The sequence below is a fragment of the Trichomycterus rosablanca genome, chromosome 18, assembly GCF_030014385.1.
Source record: "Trichomycterus rosablanca isolate fTriRos1 chromosome 18, fTriRos1.hap1, whole genome shotgun sequence".
NCBI lineage: Eukaryota > Metazoa > Chordata > Actinopteri > Siluriformes > Trichomycteridae > Trichomycterus > Trichomycterus rosablanca.
The window spans coordinates 18,184,410-18,204,789 of NC_086005.1; the positions used below are offsets into that span (position 1 = coordinate 18,184,410).

General features: G+C 37.5%; 1 protein-coding gene across 2 annotated transcripts in view; it reads left to right on the plus strand.

Annotated features, from left to right (window-relative positions):
* grk3 (G protein-coupled receptor kinase 3) overlaps positions 1-20,380 on the plus strand; it is a 69,075-nt gene that overhangs the window by 18,957 nt on the left and 29,738 nt on the right. For both annotated transcript variants that reach the window (XM_063013656.1, XM_063013657.1), the window contains 4 exons: positions 456-532; positions 17,645-17,718; positions 17,938-18,039; positions 18,516-18,590. In XM_063013656.1, coding sequence (XP_062869726.1) covers positions 456-532; positions 17,645-17,718; positions 17,938-18,039; positions 18,516-18,590 — 328 coding nt within the window. The remainder of the gene's footprint in view (positions 1-455; positions 533-17,644; positions 17,719-17,937; positions 18,040-18,515; positions 18,591-20,380) is intronic.

Genomic DNA, 20,380 nt, shown 5'->3' on the forward strand with positions numbered 1-20,380 from the left:
AATAAAGTGTTCACATTTACTGTAACAAACTGACAGAGCAAACACACCAGGATTTGTTTTTATCAAACCAAAGCTGGCAAACTCTTACACTCTTAATGTATTTTTCTATGTCATTGTGAGTTAGCTTTGAAAATGTGGTTAATTGTTTTTAAGCAACCAAAAGTTTAGACTGGCAAGCACAATGGAACTTTCTTTAAAGCTGATTAAATGTATAATATTTTCACCCTAAAATTATGTAAAGTATTTAAAGAACATAGTCTAAAGTACAGAAGCTATGGGAGAGAATCACACAAGGACAAGGATCGATGTAAACAGGAATGACATACTTCTTTTAGAAAGAAATTAAGTGTTTATTCTATTTTAGCTTTTTCTGGCTACTTAATGTTGTACTATCTGCAATGTGCTGCATTTTTTCTAGTTACTGAAACCTTTCTGATTTTTTTTTCTTTTCCCAGTATTCGAAGTGTGATGCAGAAGTACTTGGAAGAGAGAGATGAGCTTACATTTGACAAAATTTTCAACCAAAAGATTGGTAAGTGCTAATTAATTGTGAGTTTTGTAAAATCATAATTAATTGTCATTATTGTTTTTAATTTGCCACATATTTAACTACTAATTCAAACTTTGTTCTTAACTTCAAACAAGGTTATTCTTTCAGTAGTTGTGGGTTGCAGCACTGGACAATTTATTGCTAGCCTTCTTTGCTTTGTAATGTTTTCTGCAAACCTATTAGAAAAGCCCATGTAAAGTTAAGAAGGTTTATTACTAGTACAATAGTAATTACATTTTTTGTTTAAGCACATTTTTTGATTAAACATTTTTTGTTTAGTTCCATGCCAACTGCAAATCAACCTGCTAATTATTTTTATTAGGTACTCCAATAGGAGCATATTGAGTTTATGCTTTGAGTGTGACAATAAGCAGGTGTCAATAAATCTGGCATTGTCACACATGGCTTTGCACCTATGTACTCTCAAGTGTTTAGACACCATATATCCCCATTTAAGCACTGTGTGATCCCTAAATGTTTTACAGATCTGCATGAGTTGTACATGTGGTGTATTTTATTTGTATGTACACACTGAACTCTTTATTAGCTTCAATTACCAGGTGTTTGCATTAGCTGTTTATTTATAATCATAGAGAAAGCATTGTGAGTATACAGTTACTGACTGTAGCTCATATGTTGCTTAGTGCATGTTATGTTGCTTTTTCCCTGTACCCAATGTATCAATTGAAAAAGCCCTCAATAGGACCCTGGTTAGTGAGTCCTATGTGGTCTGGTGGCAAAATGTACAGAGCAACTTGTGGGCCATAGGCAGTAATTGTATACTTAGCTTATAAAATAATCACACATATACAATGTACATACCAATTAGATGTACCTAATAAAGTACTTGGTGAGTTTATGTCACAGTTAATGGGTCTAATATTATTAGTTCTTTAACATCAGATTTCTGGTTTGCATTTATTTATTAGTGACCTAAGAAGCTGAGGTATTCTTTGGAAATTGCCAGATGCTTTTATGTTGTGGAATGATCATTTAAACAGTAGAACCTTGCGTACATAACTGACAGGCTGCCTTTTTTCTTAGGCTAAATATAAAACTGGCACTTTTTTGTAAGTGAGCATTAACGGCAGCTGCACCATGGGAGCATACCAACCCTGCAGGCTTTGATTAACTTTACTTAACTCTATGTCTTTAATGAGATTGGGCTGTGCTAAAATGTACTCTTTTCTCCTATTCTTTTTGCTTACTATCGTTAGTGTTTTGTAAATGATCTGGTTCATATGTGTCTTTCCTGTTTCATGCCTACCACTGCAGTGTTAGCTTACAGAGGTAGCCTCAGGCCATTCAAACCATTAGGCTGAGATGACACGCTAGCATGCCAGCTAACATCTCCCTCTGTGTACTGAGAACTGTTAAATTGTCACTGCCAAACCCACAATTGCAATTACTCCTGCACACATTTATAAAAATCTATAAGAATTTATTACTCGCTGTTTCGGTTCCATCCGCTGTATTAAATGCAGGGATTGCCTTTGCAGGTGAGGAGGCACATGGAGATCCCTTGGTCAGAATATAGGTTACAATAGGACATCTTGGTTAGCAGGACTTTAAGAATTTAGACAGGCTTCTTCTCGGGAGCGTGTGTAGGATGACTTAAAGTGCTGTCTATGTATAGAGCTCACTAGGTATTCAGACACACCCACTGTGAGCTGAACTATTTAGAAAAAAGAATGTAGTTTTTAAGAACAATTAGTAGTGAACTGTTTAATTATTAGGCTAACAAATTCTGCTAGTTAAAGAATGTAGATGTTTTCTTAAAGCTCTTCCTAAGAAAGTTTATGTACTTATGATGAGCAGAGTTCTACCCTTATATGAAGACATGATGCAAAATATTCACATTATTTTTGTACATAAAACAATGTTGGAAACAGACCAGCATGTGCAGAAGTTTAACATTCAGTTAAGCTCCTAACTGACTCCAGAGTTTCAGCTTGGTTTAAAAGTGTAATAGTTCAGTCATTTTTTTATTTTGAATAATACAAATGCATTAAAATAAAGTTTTTCTGTCCTAAGTTAAAATCCTTCAACAAGAAGAGTCTGTAAGCTGGCACATGCACACTGATAGTGGATTAGAATAAGCTACAAATCAGCAGTTTGTAGTGCTTTAGAGATCTGTAGCTCCACTTTCAATTTGAATCAAACATCAGCTTGGCAATGAATTGATATAACCATAATGAATAATAATACTTTTCTTAACTTACGGCTGCATAACTAGTCAGGACCTGAACTCTGTGACAAATATGTGGACATCTTACCATGTGCTGGTTGGACATCTTGTTCCAAAACCATTGGAATCAATATTAAAATGGGCTCAACTCTCCTGCAAGAGGGCTGAATGCAAGATCAAATGTCATATTAGTTAACACTAAGTTAAATTTGGGTTATGCAATACAATAATAATCCAAAATATGAAAGCAATTTACATTTGAATTTCTATAAAAAATTTTATATCAATTGTTCTACATTTCCCTTTTTTAGTGGACACAAAAACTAGATTATTTGGGTTCTGTTTTTTTCACATTATGCATTTGGTATGATGTTTGCAATATGAGAACACCATGTGTGGACTGATTAGTGTGGATAGATGAACACCCAGGTCTTCAGAAATGCTCATTATAGCCTTTTCTACCTTCATGTAGCTCTACTGTTTTTAGAGGTTTTGTGAAATGTATTTTGACTAAGACGCTGTTTAAGTAAAATATCTTAAGTAAGAGGAGCAAGCTTAGAGTTGTGTATCTTTTTGAAAGGCAAGGCACCTCTACAGCCCACATCTCTACTTTCATATGATCCCAGTATTTGGAACATTTTTTTGTATTTATTTGTTGCATGTGTTTGTGTTGACTTTGAAGAAACCGCTTGTTATATTAGTTGTTTTGGGCTATTTAACTTGAAAGCTGAAAGTGTGTACATTTTGCAAATAAACCTAATTTGCATGTGGGGTTGAATAATTTAAAAACAGTATCTCTTAGTGAGAATAGTTGTATCATTGCTGACACGCAATCAAATTAATGTACAGTATATGCCTCTTACACACAGTCATATATTTTAAAAATGTTAGTGTGTATACTCAAGCAGCATGACGTACAAATCTTGTAACTTTTGATTGTCTGCCTTTGTATTACTTTTTTTAATATGCAGAATTGTGAATAGTTAGATTTTGATTTAAAATACAATGCATTTGGTCTCTCAATAATGTGGTTGATGACACCATTTAACTCACTGACCAAGTTCATGTGATTTGGAAGTTAACTGAATTTTCAGCTGAAATACTTTAAAGCATCCTTTTTTTGTGCTTGCAAGGTCTAGTGTTTAGTCCCAGACAGTAACCACAAAAACATTTCATTAATATGGTTAGACTCAAATGAGAATATCAGTTTAAAAACTTTTTGTATTTTGTATTTTGTTTATTTAATTAACACAAGAACGCATTGCAAGCAGCTTCTTTACCTGTGTGTTTGGGGCATAGCTTTGGAGGGAACACTAAATGTATGGGCTGAAATTGTTTGGTTGTTTGCCACACTTAAAACAGGTTTCTGAAAAATCACAAAGGTTTCTTAGAAGTCTTCCTAGAGTTTATAGTAAATGTCAGGGCTTATGGGATATAATTAAGCTATTTTTTAATTTGTTGTTTATGTTGTTGCAACCCCCCTTTTTCTCTTAAGTGACTGCAACTGTAGGCTTGCTTGTGGCCTTTGGAAGGAGATTTATTAGGCTTTATCTTAAACAGCACACATTTCACACAGAAATCAACAAAAGGATTAAAAAAAAATTTAAATTTGGAAACACTTTGTTGTTGAAATAAAAAAAAAATGAATTTTTTTACTTTAATATTCTGCGTTTAGGTTAAATGTGTTCAGAGACCTCCTGTTTACAATTATACAAATAGACCAGCTCCTGCCTCATTTCCTGAGCCTTCATTTCCCTGGTTGCTTTCAGTTGCCTGCTCACTTCCTCTCTCCATCCAGAGCAATAAAGCTGTCTCACCACTCCCACGCCTTCTGTTCCTCTCTTTCTCCTTTATAATAATCAGAATAGTAGCATCAATATAAACCAAATTTGTCAAACATGTCGAAGTAACAGCTTACTAACTTTAATGTCAAATTCATCTAATGCAAACGTGTTTTATTTTTTAAACTATGTGTGCTTTCACATTAAGAGAGGATGGTGGTGTTGATGTGACATGAGTTAAAAAGCCCTTATGTCAACTTTGCAATTATCTCGAACAGATGCCATTAGCAAAACCACTTGCATAACTGTTCACCCACCCCCAACCCCATTTATTTTTACTGTTATTGTAATTTTTTTTTTCCTTGTTATTACTTGAAATTGTTTCAGTTGTTGTCATGAGGACAAAATGACACCCTCATCATCAATCGAATTTAGTTGTTAAGATTTTTTGGCAGAAAATGCCCTCTTTTGCAATGGTGCTTGGAACAGTTTCAGCCTGGCTCTGACACTAGCACTGTGTCTATAGAAAGTGCTGTGCATGTTGGGCAACAGTGCATTGGTAGAGAGGGAAAGAAGACCAGAAGTGGATGAGAAGCTGCACTCCTGCTTACTCTTACTCACATTGCTTGCTCTGGCCACCCCTCCTCTTTCGTTTACGTTTCCCTCACTTTCCCAACTGTTAGAGTTCTGGAATGGATGTTGGAGTTTTGTGTTGCTTAGCAACTGTGGTTACCATGGAAACCCTGACGAAATCCCTTGTTTGCTTTGTAACTGAAAAAATAATATTAATTAAATGATCATTTAAAAGGGAGCTGAAAATGAGAATATGTACATTAAAATACAAGTCATGATGATCTTTTGATTAATTACATTTAGCACCCATCATTCCTCGAGCAGGCACTACTTATTGTGTTAAGTCATCTGTGGCTATTAATGATTCATGCTGCTCTTCCTAGATGCATATTTAAAATGTTTAACTTGGATAGACGAGCGTGTTTCTGGTAGAGTATTACCAGCTTTAAAAACCTTGTTATTGATCAGGTCATTTGACCTTAAATTGATCAGTGTGTTTATGCATGATGGCAAATTGACAGTTCCATGATCCACCAGATGCCTTTAATAGCTTTGGGACTGAGATTATTAATTAAACAGTCAGGATAAACTCTCTTTTTCTGTCTTGGTTCTCTTTGTTTATGTAAAGCCATACATTTACATGGCATTTACATAAACATTATTTGGAACATACTTCTTTCTGTAGCTCTGTAGTTGCTGTAGACAAGGCTAATCAGTCTGATAGGGGTGGCTATTTTTTTTTTTGGACAGAATAAGTTGTTTATGAGCAGCAGTAGCAACAGGTTGTTTATTGCACAATCCCCTCTTGTCAGTTACTCTGTTGTGATCTGCTTAATTCTAATTTTGCTCTCTTAAACTTATTTCTTTCTTAGTCTGAGTCCTCTGAGCTTTATTTAAAAATTTAGTTGCAACGTTGAGTATTAAACGCTGTCATGAACTGGTTAATTGTAATTGAAAGCTTATAGCTTCTCATCAGATAGGAAACACATCACCAAGATTCATTCATCTGGAGTTTTTAAATACCGTGTCCACTCACTGTCCACCCTATTAGACGCTCCTACCTAGTTGGTCCACCTTGTAGATGTAAAGTCAGAAACGATCGCTCATCTATTGCTGCTGTTTGAGTTGGTCATCTTCTAGACCTTCATCAGTGGTCACAGTACGCTGCCCATGGGTTGCTGTTGGCTGGATGTTTTTGGTTGGTGCACTATTCTCAGTCCAGCAGTGACAGTGAGGTGTTTAAAAACTCCATCAGCATTGCTGTTTCTTATCCGTTCATACCAGCACAACACACACTAACACACCACCACCATGTCAGTGTCACTGCAGTGCTGAGAATGACCCACCACCCAAATAATACCTACTCTGTAGTGGTCCTGTGGGGGTCCTGACCATTGAAGAAAAAGGTAAGAGTAGGTTAAAAAAGTATATAGACAAATAGATGGACTACAGTTAGTAATTGAACAACTACAAAGTTCTCCTATATGGTAAGTGGAGCAGATAAAATGGACAGTGAGTGTAGAAACAAGGAGGTGGTTTTAATGTTATGCCTCATCGGTGTATATATACATACATACACACACACAAAAATACATACATACACGTAGTCTGTCTCCATACTGACATAAAACAGCTTTCCTTTTGTGATTTTAATATGTTATACACTGCCCGGCCAAAAAAAAGGTCACACACTCTAATATTTTGTTGGACCGCCTTTAGCTTTGATTACGCTCATGTCTCATGCTCTCTGAACCACTCTTTCACAATTTGAACCTGATGAATCCTGGCATTGTCATCTTGGAATATGGAAGAAAAAATCCTTTGATGGAATAACCTGGGCGTTCAGTATATTCAGGTAGCCAGCTGACCTCATTCTTTGGGCACATCACATTGCTGAACCTAGTCCTGACCAACTGCAGCAACCCCAGATCATAGCACTGACCCCACAGGCTTGTACGGTAGGCACTAGGCATGATGGGTGCATCACTTCAGCCGCCTCTCTTCTTACCCTGATGCGCCAATCACTCTGGAACAGGGTAAATCTGGACTCATCAGACCACATGACCTTCTTCCATTGCTCCAGAGTCCAATCTTTATGCTCCCTAGCAAATTGAAGCCGTTTTTGCCGGTTAGCCTCACTGACAAGTGGTTTTCTTAAGGCTACACAGCTGTTTAGTCCCAATCCCTTGAGTTCCTTTCGCATTGTGCGTGTGGAAATGCTCTTACTTTTACTATTAAACATCTCCCTGAGTTCTACTGTAGATTTTCTATGATTTGATTTCACCAAACGTTTAAGTGATCGCCGATCACGATCTTTCAAAAAAAAATTTCGACCACATTCATTCCTCAAAGATGATGTTTCCCCACTGTCCTTCCACTTTTTAATAATGCGTTGGACAGTTCTTAACCCGATTTTAGTAGGTTCAGCAATCTCCTTAGATGTTTTCTCTGCTTGATGCATGCTAATAATTTGATTAACATATTTTCCACGACCACAGGATGTGTCTTACTGTGGTTGTTTAACAAATAAAAAGCTACTCACTGAATCAGTTAAGGTTAAACAACTTGTTGCCAGCTGAAACATAATCACCCATGCAGTAATTATCCAATGGGAGGCTCTTACCTATTTGCTTAGTTAAATCCAGGTGGTGACCTTTTTTTTTTGGCCAGGCAGTGTATTTTCATTATTATTCAAGTAGTACAACTGAACAAAATATGCTCAGGTAAAAATACAGCATACTATTTGGATGACTTTATAAACAGAAATGTTGAGGGTGGGTGAGGGTAGCTCAGAATTTAACACCACTTCTGCGCACTCTGTACCACACCATTCTATAGCTCCACTTTAAATTTGAATCAAGCCTCAGCTTAATCAAGCTGTGTTGCTAACTGACAGCATTTCCCAAATATTTTTGTCAGTTTTTAGTTAATTTGTAATATCCCTACTCTTCAATAACTAATTTTGCTACAAATAAAACTTATAAATAAAACTTGCTTGACTGATAAAGGACTGGTGGCTAAAATCCTGTAAAAATGCCCCTAATTGTTTTGCAGTCAGTTGCTAATTTATTAGGTTTAAAACTATGTTGCTCTTGGGCGCTCGGGTGCTGCAGTGGTAACTCTCGCTAGCTCACCATTGCTGGGATTCCCAGCTCTGTGCTATCTACAGGTTGATCGGTGCTATCTACAGGTCGATCAGGGACAGTGGTAGCCTAGTGGGTAGAGCTTTGGGCTATTAACCGGAAGATTGGCGGTTCAAATCCAGGCTCTACTATACAGCCACTGTTTGGGTCCTTGAGCAAGGCCCTTAACCCTGTCTGCTCCAGGGGCTTCCAAACAAGCTAGGATATGCGAAGAAAGAATTTCATTGTACTGTACACCTGTATATGTACAGTGTATCACAGAAGTGAGTACACCCCTCACATTTCTGCAGATATTTAAGTATATCTTTTCATGGGACAACACTGACAAAATGAAACTTTGACACAATGAAAAGTAGTCTGTGTGCAGCTTATATAACAGTGTAAATTTATTCTTCCCTCAAAATAACTCAATATACAGCCATTAATGTCTAAACCACCGGCAACAAAAGTGAGTACACCCCTTAGTGAAAGTTCCTGAAGTGTCAATATTTTGTGTGGCCACCATTATTTCCCAGAACTGCCTTAACTCTCCTGGGCATGGAGTTTACCAGAGCTTCACAGGTTGCCACTGGAATGCTTTTCCACTCCTCCATGACGACATCACGGAGCTGGCGGATATTCGAGACTTTGCGCTCCTCCACCTTCCGCTTGAGGATGCCCCAAAGATGTTCTATTGGGTTTAGGTCTGGAGACATGCTTGGCCAGTCCATCACCTTTACCCTCAGCCTCTTCAATAAAGCAGTGGTCGTCTTAGAGGTGTGTTTGGGGTCATTATCATGCTGGAACACTGCCCTGCGACCCAGTTTCCGGAGGGAGGGGATCATGCTCTGCTTCAGTATTTCACAGTACATATTGGAGTTCATGTGTCCCTCAATGAAATGTAACTCCCCAACACCTGCTGCACTCATGCAGCCCCAGACCATGGCATTCCCACCACCATGCTTGACTGTAGGCATGACACACTTATCTTTGTACTCCTCACCTGATTGCCGCCACACATGCTCGAGACCATCTGAACCAAACAAATTAATCTTGGTCTCATCAGACCATAGGACATGGTTCCAGTAATCCATGTCCTTTGTTGACATGTCTTCAGCAAACTGTTTGCGGGCTTTCTTGTGTAGAGACTTCAGAAGAGGCTTCCTTCTGGGGTGACGGCCATGCAGACCAATTTGATGTAGTGTGCGGCGTATGGTCTGAGCACTGACAGGCTGACCCCCCACCTTTTCAATCTCTGCAGCAATGCTGACAGCACTCCTGCGCCTATCTTTCAAAGACAGCAGTTGGATGTGATGCTGAGCACGTGCACTCAGCTTCTTTGGACGACCGACGCGAGGTCTGTTCTGAGTGGACCCTGCTCTTTTAAAACGCTGGATGATCTTGGCCACTGTGCTGCAGCTCAGTTTCAGGGTGTTGGCAATCTTCTTGTAGCCTTGGCCATCTTCATGTAGCGCAACAATTCGTCTTTTAAGATCCTCAGAGAGTTCTTTGCCATGAGGTGCCATGTTGGAACTTTCAGTGACCAGTATGAGAGAGTGTGAGAGCTGTACTACTAAATTGAACGCACCTGCTCCCTATGCACACCTGAGACCTAGTAACACTAACGAGTCACATGACATTTTGGAGGGAAAATGACAAGCAGTGCTCAATTTGGACATTTAGGGGTGTAGTCTCTTAGGGGTGTACTCACTTTTGTTGCCGGTGGTTTAGACATTAATGGCTGTATATTGAGTTATTTTGAGGGAAGAATAAATTTACACTGTTATATAAGCTGCACACAGACTACTTTTCATTGTGTCAAAGTGTCATTTTGTCAGTGTTGTCCCATGAAAAGATATACTTAAATATCTGCAGAAATGTGAGGGGTGTACTCACTTTTGTGATACACTGTATATATGACAAATAAAGGATATATATCTATATATCTATCTACATACAGATGTGATAGTCTTTGTGTGGGTTCACTACAGTAGCAATTAGAACAAAAGTAACTAAAATGGTGGAGCATTATAGTTCAGGAGTATAACTAGCTGAAAATATATTTTTATTTTTAACCTTTAAATTTAGTACACTGACTATATACATTTTATCCACTCCAGTTAAACATTCTTTACCTGTGATGGAATTTAACTGTAACAACCAGAATCTCTACATTTCAGTTAATAGTTATCTCTGTAGTCAACAGTATCATATTGAGCTAGAAAATAAACGGTGCACATCCTGTAACCTTAAATGTATTTTTATTTGCACAGGGGAGGCTCTAGGCCGTACAAATGTAGTATGACAGTGTAGCTTTGTAGAATTTGTACGATGTTTGTCTTGCTGATTTAAGACAAACTTAAGAAGCAATTGTCATATTCATCATGCTTGAAGTCATGACCTACTGTTTGTGTGGAAGCCACTACTGAAACCCAGAACAAAGCCATGTTTAGAGTAGGTTTACTTTAACGTTTAGCTAGCTTGAGCAGGTCTAGAGATGTGTTAAATGATTATTTATTTTGTGTTTTCTTGCATATATGCTTACTCTCTTAGCCAGTACTATTGAAAGTGTGCAAGGGGAAGTGTAAGTGTGAAGCAGAGTAAAACTGAAAGGAAGGGATTGTGTGGGCAGGAGTGATAAAAATCAGACCCAAAATAACTGACACTTGTGTGTTTATGCTGAAGTTTTGTGTTCTCTCTCCTCTGTTACAAAATCCTTTAATAATATGAATGCATTATCTGCAGTTGTATTTACAATGATAATTTAAATGTATGCTTAGAGAGACCATGTAAATCTCCCTAACGAATACCTAATGTTTTTTTCTCTATAGCCAATAGACTGTGGGGTAATTTACTCATATTTATTCATATTCATGTTCCCAATGAGTGTGTGGGTGGTTGTGTGTTGCATCCTGTAGTAAAGATGTGTTTGTTTCTTGCCTTTTTCTTAACTTGCATTCCTGTATTTATTGTGTGGATATCCAGTGGTATAAATGACAGAATTGCTTTATCTTACATGAAGTACAAAAGTTGCTGGGACTTTACTGTGTATGTACTGAAATTTTTTTTAAAAAGCAAGTATAAAATAAGAATTTCAAGTACCTTAAAGAGTACTATATGTATTAAAACAATTATAAAATAGTGTTGGTGTGTAAATATGCACTGTAGTCCGACAAATTGACATTTACTGTCAAGTGTATTAGATCAAAGCTCAATAAGTTATGCCATCTAATGTAATTTCCTTGTTTAAACACCAGATGTTGCAAACAGCTGAACTACTAAAAAATCATATTGCATTAGTGCCTAATCTGTTGATACTGCTCACCTTTAAACTTGCTTAAACTGAAACTTTTAGTCTGGTTTTGATTGTGTTACTTTTTTGTTGCTTTTTTAAATACCATATTAAAAATAGTGTTTGTGTCTACGAGCTCTGTAAATAAATGATCACTATGCTAAGATGTTAATGTCAATTACAAGTAATTGAGTGCTAAATTCATTAGCTTCAATTTAATCCATGGAGCTAGTTAAAGAATGCATTGGTTCTTCATTTACATGTATAGGCCTGGCCTACAGGCTTGGTTTAAGCCCTGCCTCCTGATGGCTCTGTTTCAAAGAGTAACCTAAAAGTAAGCATTTTTGTAATGTATTAATGATCAGTCTGATTTACATTATAAGGGTGTAAAAGCTGGGACACTGCTTTAAACCGTACTGCATGATTTCCTTTGAGTAACTTTAACTAAAAAGTGTTCCTCAACAATTTGAGTTAAAAAATAAAGAAAAATAATTAAAACAAATATGCTGGCCAAAATGTCATTGCTCTATTGCCAAGGTGCAGATCTTGTGCGCAGTTGAGACACTTTATCTCTTGTAATGCCAGACCCTTGTGTTCCTTTTCTTTAGCGGGCATTTGTTGTTGTGTGACTCCATGCTGCTCATGCCACCGGGATTGCAAGAATGTCACATTATTCACAACAAACCTGCAACACATGTGTTGCACCTAAAATCAACAGATAACACATAACAATGATGGGAAAGCCAGTAAAGTTTGTTTTTCTGGTTGATTGGTTGGGCAAGTTTTATAAAGGTGTTTAGCAGCCCGCAAGTCTCTTGACTGTAAGGCAAATACAAATAAAATAAAAAAATAAACCAAACAAAAATTCTGATGGCTGGAACTAAAAGGTCAGCCTACTGATTTGTTTAGCATTTCATGTATAGTGCTCTAAAGATGTCTAGATAATAAAAAAACTTCAGTTGTAGGGTGTCAGGTTCATTGTTCTGACCTATCTGTAGTTCTGACCTATCTGTATTTAGCATGTCTTAAGATTCCTGCAGTTTCTTAAGTCTGAACTGTTCAGAAAAGTAAAAGTCCTTTTTGTTGTCTTTGCTTATGATGTACACTAGCGCGCAATCAAGCATCACCTAATCAGTGTGTTTATATTTAAATGTGTTCTTGTGAATACTAAATGCTTTTATATTGTTGTGGAGAATTTTAAATAATATTTGTACAGATTTGTAGAGATGGAACGATCGATCGGCTATAAATCGATATCGGCCGATTTTTAATCAAAATATGCTATCGGCGATCAGCGATATTTCCCAAATGTAGCCGATCCGATCGTGTGATATATAAAGACCATGTTAAGCTTAACAGCTCGGTGGATTGATCCAGACTTTGAGCTACAAAGCACCAACCATCACATCACCATTCATCAACCATCGTACAGAAACCATGGTGAAAGCTCTTCACGACCTAAAATAACATAATTAACGTTGTGCATCATACATAGTCCAGGATCATCTGCTCTGACTGACAGAAAACTTTTAGCTCCACAGACGGAACGAGTCTGACTCGGTTACAGATTTGTGGTAATAGCAGTTTAATTGAGCTTTTTAATGTAAGAGAGTCACACAAAATGTTCTGTAGTAGCTGGTGTTTATTTAAAACCATGACATTAATTAATAACAGTAAACACAGAGATAACTGAGAAGAGAAACTTACGCTTCGCATAAAATGAATCATGAATCACTTATGTCGATACTGTGAACAGAGCGTCTCTCTTAAAGGCACACACACACGTCAATGCTTCTGACACCGGTTTATCTTCACTGTTCGTCCTATTTTTAAGGTTTTTTCAGACTGAACTGGATAACAGCTAACCTGTGTGTGTGGGTCAGTTAGACTAATGAGATATGTCTCCCGTGGGTGAAAAATGAATTGCTTTAGTTTTAGAAGTAAAAAAATCTCACAATGCCGCCACACCCCCTGGTCAGGCACTCGCGAACCACAGGTTGAAACCCCCCATCGGAATCGGCTATCGGCCGATCGCTCTGAAAAGAAATCGGAGATCGAAATCGGCGTCAAAAAGCCCGATCGGTACATCTCTAATTTTAGGCATTGTGTAATGGCTCTTATGCATGCCTGTGACTATTGCCAATGTTACAACATTTGTCTTACCATGTTTTACAAAATTTCTTTTTCTGTGTGCAGTGGTTTACCATTTTTTTACAATATTTCTTCTTCTGCATGCAATCTTGTACCATGTTTTACAAATTTTCTTCTGTATGTGATCTGCATCTAGAATGCATGAAATATGATCCTCACTGTAAACAAAAGACAGCTCTGTGTAGTAGTTGCCCGGAAGTGAATTAGACTTGAGCTGGGATAGGCTTTGGTGTTAAAGGAGGCGAGTACCAAGGAGATAACACAGAAGGGAAAGAAGGGAGCAGGAAAGATATCACAGACAGAAATGGTGGATCACAACTGTCATATGTTTTTTCATAAGCCTTACACAGCACTTCAGTTTTTAGTAATTAAAAGGTTTGATCCCCACCACCACCAAGTTGCCACTGGTTTTCTCCTTAGCAAAACCCTTAATTCTCTATTACTTCTATTAGCCACAACATTAAGTTGCTTTAGATTATGGCATATGCTAAATGCCATAAATGTAAATAAAAGCATCCATCTAATCCAACCATTTTGTGCCAAACTTTAGTAGAGGAATAGTTAAAAAAAAACATTTCTAAGTGCAAGATTGCAAAATACATAGTCTCTTATCATCTACTGTTCATAATACTGTAAAAGGACTTGGGGAATCTGGAGAGATCTTATTCTGTGTAGGGCAACAGCCCCTGTTGAATGTTTGTGACTTTTGAGCTTTCAGGCAGCATTGCATGAAAAACTAAATGTATCATGCTAATCATGCTAAATGTACGGTTCAGGCCCCACCACCAAGAAGTTGCCACTTTTGCGCCTCTGAGCAATGCTCTTCACCTTCAATTGCTTAAATTTTATACAAAACATAATTGTAATAAGAAACAACAAAAGGGGCATTTATGATAAGTAAAATACTCCAGAGTGTGGTGGGACTAAAGAAAAATGTTTAACTTTGATTAGCTTTTATGTTTAGTTTGACTGGTAGACCTTGAACAGTCAAAGGGTTAGAACAATACAATAAACAATATACCGTTAGCATTGATCTGTTGATATGTTAATTCTGGTTAGGATTAAACAAACTTAAAATTGCCTGTACAGTTTGGCAAATGTACCCAGCCTAAGTGGAAAAGTGTTGTGACATTACTTCTCTTTTTTTCTGAGCAAGAAATATTCTAATTTTAGCAGTGACACAGTGTCAGGCATTGTGAGCAAAAATAATAAATACCAGGAAGACTTTTTGCAAAGTTGGTTGCTTGAAAAGATTTTGTAAAATGCTAACTTAAATATTATTACTCAGTAGTCAAATTAAAAAAGAAATTAAATAAGACTTATAGATCATCAAAAAACCTTGGTGATCCCACTAGAATTTCATATAATGTGTGGGTTTTAGCACAAGTCCAGCAGTGCAGCAATGACCAATTTACAAATGGAACTGGTGGGGTAGAAGAGGAATATTTCAGTCAGTTTGGTATTCTTTTTATTTTGTGTTGTTGCAGCATTACCTTCAAAGGTCATTGGTTTTTGTCTGGTCACTTTTATAGGTTCACTTTTTATAGGCATTGATTGTTGCCACTGAAATAGTTTGTTACCAAATGTACATATACCATCCTCAGAAACTGAAGTTGAGCTTGTAAAGTGTGGATAGCATATCAAGGTCAACTCCTCCCGTGAACTTGGCTGGTCTGGGAACCATTAAGTGGGTTTTGGATTTTTGATCCCAGTGTTTCACATTGCCCAGTGGTTCTAAGCCAACAAAGGACGAAAGTAGGTTTACAGCATTGAAGTCCAATTTTTTAAATGCAAGAAATAAATACAGAGAAGAGCTTTAATGCCTGTCTTCCTTGAGTTTTGGGTGGAGGATCAAGTCAAGCAAGACTAGTAATGGGGTGATGTGGCAGTGTTTGGTTAAAAATCAGCTGAGCAGCTGCATTTTGGTTGAGTTGTAAGGGTTTAATAGTGGACTAATAGTGGAGTTGCAGTAGTCCAACCATGAGATTACAAGTGTCTGGACAAGAATGTGAGTGGCCTCCATGGAGAGAAATGGACAAGTCTTCTTGATGTCATAGAGGAGGAATCGGCACAATCTTGTCATGTTGGCTACATGAAAAGAGAAGGTCAGCTGGTTATCCAGGACAACACCAAGGTTCCGTACATTATCGGATGGTCTGATCTGGGAGCCATCAAGAGAGATGACTAGGTCCTGGGTTGGAGATTGATCTTGCTGGGATTAAGTTTTAGATTATGAACTGACATCTATAGTGAGATATCTCATCTGCATAAGAGTGGTAAGATAAGCCATGGGAGACTATGACCTTACCAAGAGAGTGGGTTCTCATGATACAACACATTTGCTTTTGAAAGCTAGGTTGTCAATTACACGTTTCATGTGGATGAGAGGCCAATATAAGAAATTCCATTCCGATCCAAGTATATCTGGAGTTAACCACCTATTTTAAGTAATCAGCTTTCTTTAATACCACAGGTTGTACAACTTGATCCGGAAGCTTGCCACTTTTAATTAGTCTTTCTTTTATAGTCAGCCTGTCAGTGAAACTCTAAATTTAAGGGTCGCCCAAAAAATTTATTATACTTTTATTACATTTTTATTTACACTATAACATTAAGTAAAATAAAAATAATGTTGTAACTAAACATTTTTATGCTGCTGCTGCTTTATGCATTCAATCATTCAAGCATTTAGTACCACACTTATAATACAGAAGCTTTGTCTAATATTTGTGTTTTAACAGGCAAACCTGTTTAGCAAGTTTCTAGGGAAACCTACAATATATAATTTAAAAAAAATAATTTTGGGTTATATATGCAAGTATAGAAATACATAAACCAGGTTTTCTCATCAAAGGATGCTGTCATAACTTTAGGCCTACATTATCTGTACATCAAGCCCTGTCTCTTTATGCTTTGGATTATAAACATACATAAGAAAGCACTTCATGACTGTTGTTCATATGTAAAATTTTTTATTGTGTCTAAAAATAATAATGCTGCTTGTCAAAACATGGTGGAAATGAATAGTGCTGAATTCGCAGAATCTGTTGCATTTTCATGTTTTTTTTACTGCAGAGTTATTGTTGTTGCTACAGGAACAATGAGACACAGGCCATTTCTCCCTCCCTGTGCTTCTCACAAGAGAAACACCACATCACCATTATGTGAACACCGACGTTCTTTAAGAACTTGCGAGTTCGGCAAATGTTACGCTAAAGAGCAAACAATCGGCGGCTAGCCCTGGAGTATTGTTAAAGTGCAGCAGTCAGGGTTCTAAGGAAGGGCGGCTGCTTAAGCAAAAGGTCAAGGCAGTCATCTGATGGAGGATTTGCTGATTTAGATGAGTGGCTTCTCTCCTGATTAGGGGTAATCTTCTCAATAGTGACTAATCTTAGTGTGCATTATTGTTGTTCTTCTACTTTTCGTTTATAGTGTATGCTGGTTTAGTCTCTGTTCTTTATCCCTATCCAAAATAAAGATGGATTACAGAGGGCAACCAAATTGCATTCCATTACACGTTACCTGACTTACTTTGAATTACATATCCTGTGTCTGAATTTTTAGTATTCAAATTATCGATCATCAAAGGCTCCAAATAATGCAGTTCCTGGAGTTCTTGTTGTAATTACAAAGAAAGGAGTTGTCAGTGTGTAGCCTTTTATATATTTTATTATTGTTTGGTACATTTATTGTGGGTTGCCTGACATGTTCATATTGTCATTTGTTTTCTATTCTTGGTTGTAATGTTTCTGAGCAGGAAATAATCATTGCTCTAATAATAAACTCCATTCTTGTTGCTCTTGCACGATCAGATAAGTGCAGAGATCATTTGTTTATTGTGCCATGTCAAGTCAAAGCTCTTTATATCCATGTGTTTGCACCTTAAATATATGTAATTATATTTCTTAAAGTAACGGTTACTAATTTAATTATCGCACATTTCCCAACTTGTTTCAATATTATCTTCTTGTTCTTTTATATTCTCAGGGTTTCTTTTATTCAAGGATTTTTGTATGAATGAGATAGATGAAGCTGTTCCTCAGCTTAAATTTTATGAAGAGGTATGTGTAAGTTCAGTTATTTCCTCTTTTTCTTATTTGGTCCTTAACAAAGTTCAATTTCATAATTAATTAAAGTGTTACCTCACTCCTTTTCACAATTCCACATTTTAAGACAAGTGGGCTTGATTCTGTGATTGTTTAGCACTAATGAAAAGATGTTGGTGTGTCAGATTAAGGAGCATGCTTTTTTAACAAAACATTGTTGTTTTGTATCTTCAGATTAAAGAATATGAAAAGCTGGACTCGGAGGAGGAAAGACTAAGTCGTAGTCGGCAGATTTATGATGGCTACATAATGAAGGAGCTTCTGTCATGTTCACATGTAAGACCTTGGCATTGTTTGTCATCTGACTATCTCATTAAACATCCTAGAAAACTATGCAGCAACTATGCTGATCATGTTTTCCAGCATGTTATAATGATCAAGGATAAGTCATATAGTATAAACTTACTATCTACTAGGCTTGTTAGTAGACAACCAATAATAGCTTGATTGATAACTCAGATTCATGGAACAAGTTTGCTTTTAGATTTATATGCATGATAAGCAAGAAAGGACTGAACACATAGCTAAATGACAACATAAACCTTGCAAAAACCATATGGCCTAATTAAAAACGTGGTTGCATAATCAAAGTAAATAAACCCATTTAATATAGCTTTAGGTTTTATTTTAAATTATAACATGGAAGGTAAGGTAATCTGTGAATAAAAAAATAAGTGGTTATTTAATATCTTCTACAAAGATTGTGATAACTTGCTTCGAGTATATGCCTAACATGTGGTTGTGACTTGCAGCCCTTCTCTAAAAATGCAGTGGACCATGTTCAATCTCACCTGGCTAAGAAACAGGTGCCCCCATCCCTCTTCCAGGTAAGTGACTGATAATAAACCCTGAATTATTATAATGGATAAAGGAAGTGATCAGAGCTTTTAAAGTTGTCTTAATAAATGTTGCTCTTTTAATCATTTATTTATTTTAAAATTTGCATTTGATTTAATAAATACATATGTTTAAAATGCTTTGATAAGTGTTTAATATTTTAAACTTTTCCTATTTAATATTTACAATGTTCAAAAAAAAAAAAAAAAAAGGGAACACTAAAATCACACATCGGATCTTGATGAACGAAACATTGAAGTTGAAATTTTTTACTGATATAAGTTGTTTAATTAGTTAAGAACAAAATGACGTAACAGTCAATGGAAACCAAAATCATCAATCCCAAAGTAAAACATTGAAATCATAGGCTCATCCAATTTTAGTGAATTTCATCACGGCAACTCATAATGTTACTCAGTAGTGTGCATGGCCCCCACGTGCCTATATGCACTCCCAGCAATGTCTGGGTATGCTTCTTATGAGGTAGCGAATGGTGTCCTGGGGTGATGTCCTCCCATACCTGGATCAGAGCATCAGTGAGCTCCTGGACAGTCTGTGGCGTGATTTGGTGACGTCGGATGCACTGATACATAAAGTCCCAGAGGTTCTCAATTGGATTCAGGTCTGGAGAACGTGAGGGCCAGTCAATTGCATCAATTCCTTCATTGTCCAGGAACTGCCTAAACACGCTAGACGGGCATCGTCCTTCACTAGGAGGAGCCCAGGGCTCACTGCATTTCATCTCGGTACCTAACAGCATTCAGGGTACCTCTGGCTATCACGTGGAGGTTTGTGTGACCCTTCAGGGATATGCTTTCCCAGACCATCACTAACCCACCACCAAAACGGTCATGCTGGATGATGTTGCAGGCAGCATAAAGTTTAACGGCATCTTAAGACTCTTTCATGTCTGTCACATGCTCAGTGTGAACCTGCTCTCATCTGTGAAGAGAATGGGGTGCCAATGGTGGACCTGACCTGCCAATTCTGGTGTTCTCTGACAAATGCCAATCGACCTGCACAGTGCTGGGCTGTGAGTACAGGTCCCACTAGAGGACGTCGGGTTCTCATGCCACCCTCATGGAGTCTGTTTCTGACAGTTTGTTCAGAAACATGCACACCAGTAGCCCACTGTAGGTCACTTTGTAGGGCTATGGCAGTGCTCCTCCTGTTCCTCCTCGCGCAAAGGAGCAGATACCGGTCCTGCTGCTGGGTTGATGCCCTTCTACGGCCCTGTAATGGCCTGTGTCCTGGTATCTCCTCCATGCTCTAGACGAACCTTCTTGCGACAGCATGTATGGATGTGGCATCCTGGAGGAGTTGGACTACCTGTGCAACCAGAAAGGTCTGCAGGTACCGCCTAATGCTACCAGTACAAGGACACTAGCAAAAAGCAAAACTAGAGAAGAATCAGTCAGGAAGGATACCACTTGCCACCATTTCCTTTTCGGGGGTTGTCTTGCTGTTGCCTCTCCGGTGCACCTGTTGTCACTTTCATTTGCACCAAAGCAGGTAAACTTAATTCACAATTGCTTATGCTTCCTAACTGGGCAGATTAATATCCCTGAAGTTTAACTAACTTACTTTGATGATTAAGTGTTCCCGTAATTTTTTGGGCAGTGTATTTTGCATTGAATCATCAGGCTAAGCATTTCAGTAGACTGCTGACCATAATAGTTACCAGTAGTGGCTCACGTAAAACGTTTGTAAAATGTTTGTAAATAAGCATGAAATTAGCATTATTCGATATATTGTAATAACTGGGCAGTGGTCAGTGAGC